At 37.7% G+C, this 8,038-nt stretch overlaps 1 protein-coding gene across 1 annotated transcript in view; it reads left to right on the forward strand.

The window, feature by feature from the left end:
- The first annotated feature begins 270 nt into the window (after positions 1 to 270).
- Positions 271 to 8,038, forward strand: part of LOC105555157 (canalicular multispecific organic anion transporter 1-like) — a 103,354-nt gene continuing 95,586 nt past the window's right edge. Inside the window, exons 1-2 of the mRNA XM_012001960.1 lie at positions 271 to 488; positions 5,923 to 5,984. Of these exons, the coding sequence (XP_011857350.1) occupies positions 423 to 488; positions 5,923 to 5,984 (128 nt within the window). The 5' untranslated portion in view covers positions 271 to 422. The remainder of the gene's footprint in view (positions 489 to 5,922; positions 5,985 to 8,038) is intronic.

Below are 8,038 nucleotides of genomic sequence, written 5' to 3' on the forward strand. Positions count from 1 at the left end.
TATACTTTATGTTCTAGGGTACATGTACACAACGTGCAGGTTTGTTACATATGTATACATGTGCCGTGTTGGTGTGCTGCACCCATTAACTCGCCATTTACATTAGGTTTCTAATAGGAAATGGAAAGGAGAGAACTACTGAGTCAAGTGCAAACTCCCCGCCAGGCATAGAGCAGCCCACTGTATAGAACTGTCCTTGCCCGGCTCCCTCCGCACCTTCCCTCGTCTGCCCAACCCCATTCCACCCGCACCCCGCCCCAGGCGCACTGGCTGGGACTGACAGGCCGGGACTAAGGTGACAGCTGACTCTGCCGGGCGGAGTGCGTGTCCTCCCACCGTGCCGGCGCTGAGCTGACAGTCCGTTGCCAGGGGAAGTGACAGCCGCAGCCGGCTCGCAGCCAGCGGCCAGACGCCTGCGGACCATGCTCTGCAGTCAGCCGAACTGGGGCGGCTCCTATCAGCGGGTCCGCGGGGGGCTTGATGCGCAGGTAAAGTTCTGTGGTTCTTAGGGGAGAGGAGAGGCGGGTCGTGGGGCCACTGTGGGTGCGGGAGTGGAAGTGGGGAGAGGTGAGTCCTCGAACCCTGGATGTGGACTGACGACCCCTTGTTTGAGTAGCCATCACACACGGGACAGACCGACCCGCATACACACTCAATCCTGGAAGCAGAGATCAGAGATCAGGGTGTGAACCACAGGAGCTCAGTCTTGGTAGTGCCGGAGGAGAGGAGGAGGCATCTTTGTTTGAAGAGATAAGTAACTCCCCCATAAACAGAAAGGATGGGTGGACCTGTCATCGCTGAAGGGACACAGGTTGGAGGGGAATTCTACAACCAGTGAGTGATCCCATTAAAACCGCAGAGCACTGGGGATTAATAATACTCAGTATGGATTTTGGGACCCAGGCTGGGGCAAATCCAGAAACTTCAGACACTTAACTGTGCTCTGCTCTGGCGCACTATACCTCGTGCTTCTACAATGGGAGTCGGGTGCTAAGGCAGAGAAATGAACCCTACAGTTGTGTATTAGCAACAATTCCACTAACAAGAGTTTCATTTGTTTCACTTATCATCACTATACAAGACATGGGCTTAGAAACAGCCCTGTTGTCCTAACAAAGAAAAACTACATGATTCCGATTCAGGGGCACTTGTTCTAATCTTGGCTTTTTCAGTAACTCTGAGTGTCAAATAGATGTGACATCTATTCTGATCACATACAAAATCAAACTATAAATTTATTTAAAATTAAGTTATATGTAAACGACTTTTATAAAAGTCTATAAAATAGAAGGGCTGAATAAGTTCCTTGAAAATGTGGAAAAGTTCCATCACTATAGTACTGTACCGTAGACATGGCAGGCTCAATTGTGCAAGCTGGTTTAATATCATTAGTGTAACAGCCAAGGTGACCAAAGGCAGTAAATTATGAATTTGTAGTTGAAAAATTATAAAACACAATTTTGTCACCCCAAATTCTAGTCGATTCTTCCTCTAGTATTCAAACACTGTTTCCTTGATTATTATTCAACTTTGACAGCCTTCATAGATCAGGAATCCGCTTAAACAAGGTTGAAAATATTCATTTTAATTTCATTCTGTATTTGTTATTTCTATGATGTCAAATTTTTTAAAAAGTTGATGGTAGCCAAGCACAGTGGCTCACGCCTGTAATCCCAGCACTCAGGGAGGGCCAGGCATAGAGGCACGCTCATGTAGTCCCAGCTACTTGGAGGGGCTGAGGTGGAAGGATTACTTGAGCCTGGGAGATGGAGGCTGCAGTGAGCCATGTTCACTCCACTTCACTGAAGCCTGGGCACATAGTGAGACACTATCTCAAAAAAAAAAAAAATTGATGGCTTCAAAATGTATAAAAAAACCTCTGTTTACCTACATATTGATTTCATATTTTTAATACAACAGATCTCAGGTAAAAATCCCTATGTAACTAAAAGCTAAGAACATACCTTTCTAATTGAATTTTTATGGCTAACATGGTGACCTGTGAATAGATGCTTCTAAGTATTTTTTGTGGGTAGTGATTAGCATCCATCCATTCATTCGGTCGGTCAGTCATCCAAAGCATGTTTATTATGAGCTGGGCCCTGGGCCTTGAGAAACTGGAGATTTCTCCAGAAGCTAGCGATACAGAGATAAATCAACTATAGTTTCTGTCTTCCAGTGGCACTAAATCTAGTAAGAGAGAAGCACCTTCCAGGAAATAATGAGAGAGTTGGGTAATATGAGGGTAAATTCAGTGAGTGCCAACCTGAAGGAGCTCTTAAGTCCTCCCTGAGGAGTATGTTAAGGTTGCTCTGGTAATACAGAACCTGTTTCAGAGCCTTGGACTGGAGTGAGAGGACAGAAATTACAAAAGGCACTGAAACTTGAGTAGGATTGAAGCACAAAAGCCAGGAGAAAGGAGGCAGAAGGAAGTGGGCAGTAGGAAAGGTGTAGGTAGTGAAAAACAGGGCTGCATGGGTACTGAGTTGAGAGTGTGGATTTAGAACTGGAGTATAGAATAAACTAAGTAGTTTAGATCTTGTTTCCAATACTTTGTTGCAAGACCCTAGGTGAGTTTCTTAAACTCTGGGTGTTAGTTTCCATTTCCATAAAATAGTGGTGACAGAAATTATGCCATCATAAAGATATTTTACATTTAGTGAAATAATGTACTTAGTACAGAATTTAGCACATTTTAAGTGATTAAAAAATGTAAGTTTTATCTGTCTGGGCGTGATGGCACACACTGATAATCCCAGCACTTTGAGAGGCTGAGAGGGGTAGATCACCTGAGGTCAGGAGTACCAGACCAGCTTGGCCAACATGGGGAAACCCCGTCTCTACTAACAATACAAAAATTAGCCGAGCCTAGTGGCAGACGCCTGTAATTCCAGCTACTCAGGAGGCTGAGGCAGGAAAGTCGCATGAACCTGGGAGGCAGAGGTTGCAGTAAGCCAAGATTGCACCACTGCACTCCAGCCTGGGTGACAGAGCAAGACTCTATGTTAAAAAAAAAAAAAAAAAAAGTAAGTTTTTTTTTTTTTTTTTAAATTCTAGAAGTTTTTCCTCCTCCATGAGCATCTACTTTCATTTTCCAGTAACTTCCTCCACTATTCTCAAAATCCTCCTATAAAATCCACAAAGGAAGCTTCTGAAATTAGGCATTATAGGATATCAGTAAACATAGCGATCTGTCACACAAACCATATTGCCATGAGGCCACATCTCAACATTAAACCCAAGGAAGATTGAAAACAGCACACTTCAGAACCCTGACTGTGCTATGATCTGGTAGTCTAAATACTTCTTGTTCCTCTGCCATAATCCAGAAGTAACAGGACCTTCATTCTAGTGAAAATTACTCTTAAATCAGCAATGTCGAGGTAAGTTTATGGAATGCCTACTGTAAGCTCAATAGTAAATAAATACAATAGATAATAAAATAGCGTAAATAAGATCTGTAGTGGACATGGGGACACACGAAATGAGAAACTCATTTGGGGCCAATTGGGTCTGCAGACTAGAATTGCTGTCAGATTAAGAACAAATGAGTTAGAAAGATGATAAATATTTAATGGAGAAGATGGGAGTAAATTAGAACATTTGAAGATACTCAGAATTGTCATGTTCTATTTTTCTGCATACAAATTAGTATGTGCAATATATAATCAACTCAATGAGATCCATAATATGAATTCGATAGTTATGAATGCATTGAAAAGTCATTTGCACATTCTTGGTGCTTGGTAAGGATTAATTCCCTTCATCAGCCTTTTAAAAAAAAAAAAAACCTGGCTGCTGTTCCTTCTGGGATGGTTGGACTTTACTGTGATTCAGCATAAGATACCTGGTTCACATCTAAGGAGGCTATTTACCAGAATATATAAAGGGCATCATATAAGATGCTTTCACATGAAAAAACAGTCCTAGAAGGAATGTTAAACCAAATACTGATGTCTCAGTCTGCTAAAATAGCCATCTGCAGTAGCTTTGCAAGGCTTAGGTGCCTAAAACAACCATGTTACTTAGTTCATTATTCTCTGTGTCAATTGGATTGTGTCCTGGTTTGGGTCAGTTTGGCGGGTAACTCCTGCATTCTCTTATGCATAGGATTGTTGCGAGAACTAAATACAGTGACAGTGATTCTACGATTGTAGAATCCGCTGGCAGATGGGCTGGTAGCCAGATAATCTAGAACCACCTTATTCCTATATCTGGCAGTTTTCAAGCTATTGGCCTGGTAATAGAGCATCAGATGAGTGCCTTAGTTCTCCTCCACATGATCTGTCATCCTTCAGCAGCCTAACTCCAGCTCAGTCACATGGTGCACTCAGTATTCTAAGCACAGCAGGAGCCAAAGTATTGAGGCTTTTTGAGGCTTAGAATTGGAGCTCTTTCAATGTCACTCCTGTTGTATTTCTGTGATCAAAACAAGACACAATGCCAGCCCAGATACAAGGGGTGCGAAATAGATTCCACCTCTTGATGGGAAAAGCTGCAAAGAATTGGTAGCCATTTACAGTTTTCCACAGAAATATATGTGTTTTGGATATGAATCAGATCCTTGCATTGGTGGCAAATTATCACATTAGCAACTCCCTGTGAAATTTGAACTTATGACATAAAATACATCCTCCAGGTTAATTAGATAATTTTTAGAACATTTTTTCCAATAATTTGTGTACTTATTTTTTAGAAGTATGTTGGTAACAATAGTGATGACAATTTTATTGTTCATATATTTGAGTCATTGTTTTGGGCTAATGGTGTGATAAGTATTTTATATTTATCACTATATTTAGTTCTTGCAAAAATCTTATAATGATAAATGCCATTTTGGTAAATTGTATATATCTTACATGATTGATATTATATAATTTGTTATAACACAGAGAACGGATCTGGCGTCAAATATATTTTCTCATCTCTACTTTGGGCATTTTGTTGTATATGACAAAATTTGGATTTACTCATTCCTTCTAGCTTCAAAATTTTTTAAATTGGTAAATACTGATTATGGAATCAGAACTGAGTTAGAGAAGATCACTGGAAAATTTCTTAAATGTTAGACAGTTTCTAAAAATCAAAATTAACTTGGTGACTAGTCTTACTTTTTAAAATGCAAAGAGATTGATGCTGACTATAAAAACATAAAATGGTTGTTTTTGAGACATCTCTTTTTAAACTTCTTTTCTCTTAGTTAAACCAATATAGGAAATGGGAAAACTTTATGGAAATGTTATAAGCCACCCCAAAATAACATGTAATTGTGACAAATATGTAATTGTGCATATAATTTTAAAAATATGTAAACACATACAGAAGTACACCAGAGAACTATTATATTCTCTTATTTTTCTATTTTTCAGAAAAAGAAAACTATCTTTAGCAATTTAAATGCTTTACATTTATCTTATATATACATATACATATATAATACATATGTGTATAAATTATTCATTTATATTATACTGTCATATAATTGCATTAATTGTAAATAGCCATTATGGGCTATTAAGTTCAACGAACTGTCCCTCTGTATGTGTACAAATATATATGTACACATATATGTATATGTACATATATTGTATAAGTATATATTGTATACAAATCCATATAATTGCAAATTTACAGTTCTAAAATCTCTCTATGTATGTATATATACCTGTACCTACAATTTTCCTTTCCAACATGACTTATTGCTACACGCACCAACGCAATGTTGAGAGAAATCTTGAAATTCCTCTAGTCCAACCACCATACAAGAATATCTTCACTTAACTATACTTCTTAAGAATTACAACAACATATCTGCAACTATTAGTAAAATAATTTCAGGCTTACTTTTCTGACAAAACATATTTCAAATGTAAATTAAAAATATTTACTTTATACACTATTCTCTGTATTTTTTCTTTTCAGAAATGCAGTCCAGAGAAAAGTGCCTCATTTTTCAGTAAAGTGACATATTCCTGGTTTAGCAGGTAGGAATTTTACTAATATACTCATAGCATTCCACACTGAAAAAGATCCCAAGGGAAATGACACCTGAATTTTCTTTAAGCTCAACATGAATTGTTGTACAAAATTGTCTCATATTACTTATTACACAGAAATCATAGGTAAAAACATACTGAACAGTTCTACAGATAACAGTACTAATATTCCTCCAATATGTCTGTCCCTTTATAGAGTTTTCATCTCATTAACACTAGGGAAGGACAGAAAAATGAACTTCATTTTTAGCATCGAGTATATGCTATCCACTTTGTGTTTATTATTTCATTAAATTCTCCCCCAGGTGCTATGAGAAAAGCATTTGCATGAGAAAAATTCAGGCTCAGGAAAGGAAAGCATCTGTCCATTGATACTCATGTAGGAGTATGTGTTTTAAACCAATTTCTGATGAGTTCATGTTTCATGCTTTATTTTTGCTATGTCATTCTACTTTTTATTAGAAATGCTCTCTTATATACTCATATATGCTACTATTAAAACACACACAAACACACACAGCCCCAATCATTTTATAAGACATGTATTATGGGTTTCCTTATAGAATAATTCATCCATAATGTATGATGAGGGCTCAGAATTTCTTCGGGATATACCATTTTGAACTTTGATTTTAACACATAAATTGTATTGAATGGGAAGAGTTGATGTTTTCTTATTTTATAAATTCAGAAGCTTTCTTTAGAAATGTATTTCTTTTCCCCCATAACAGAAAGTACATAATAACATGAAGTTAAATTTGTCTTTCTAGCTTTATGCCCCTTGCTTTACAGTTCACAGAAACAAAATTGCTCAGTTTTATCTACAGATATGTTCCCACGAGGGGATTAATCTTTTAAAAAATGATTGGGTACCAGATACCCCAAACTCTGCTAGTCTTTAAAAATGCAGAGATAAATGACTTAGTTTCTGTCTCCTAGGAATTCATAGTAGAATTAAAAAGATTAAAAAGTATGCCACCATTACAAAAAAGGGGACAAGGTAACATAAGCATAACTGACAAACACACATTTTCAGGAGTGTCATCTAATCGAGTTTGCACAACTAGGGACTATTTCACAGATACCAATGCTTTCACTTAACATTTAAAGATGTGCAGGAGTGAGTAACGTGGTATCCCAAGTTGAGCAAATAAAATGTGAAAACCACATAATAAAAGGCGGGAAAGAACTGGCTGGGCAGTTTAGACGTGGTGAAAAACTGTGGGTTCAGACTGAGACATTTTTAGTTTTTGAGATACCTATGAAGCATCACATGAAAATGAGTTTGGATATGTGGCTTCCAGGCTTCGAATAAACCTTTGACCTATAGATATGGATTTGGGAGTCACTGACTAGAGGACAGTAGTTGAAACCATGCGTATGAATGAGATCGCCCAGAGGGAGAACCCATTGAATAGGTTGAACAAATGCAACATTGGCAATCCTCAGTATTTAAAAGGCAAGAGAAAGAGGAGTCTACAAAAAAGCTAAGTAAAGGTGTTCAGAATATATTATAAGAGAAGTATCTGATGAAATAGTATGAGTGACAGGAAAGAAGAGAGAGACTCTCAAGAAAGTAAAAAAAATAAAGTGGTCAATAGGGCCAAATACTGAAAAGGAGTAAATTAAAATAATAACAAAATATTCTCCATTAAATTTGTCAACATGAAGATCATTGGGGAGTTTTTTAAAGCAATTGAAGTAGAAAATGTATATACCTGTGAGCAAATACTTGGGCAGAAGGGATTAAATTGTGATAAGATTTTCAAGTTACACAAATCTAGGAATCTCTTAAAGAGGATAGCAAAACTATGTAACATTAAGCAGCACACTAGAAAAAAGAAAGCATAGCTAGAAATGTAAATATGAGCTATTTACAGTTAATGTTTTTAATACTTCAAATTTGTGTATGTATAGAAATGTTTTCCAAACCTGAATTTTGTTTATGGAGAAGTTGAGAGGAAGAGTGACACCTACCCCAGCTTTAAAAAATTCCAGTCTCGGGCTGGGCGCGGTGGCTCACGCCTGTAATCCCAGCACTT

The sequence above is a fragment of the Mandrillus leucophaeus genome, unplaced genomic scaffold, assembly GCF_000951045.1.
Source record: "Mandrillus leucophaeus isolate KB7577 unplaced genomic scaffold, Mleu.le_1.0 Scaffold671, whole genome shotgun sequence".
In the NCBI taxonomy this organism is placed as follows: domain Eukaryota; kingdom Metazoa; phylum Chordata; class Mammalia; order Primates; family Cercopithecidae; genus Mandrillus; species Mandrillus leucophaeus.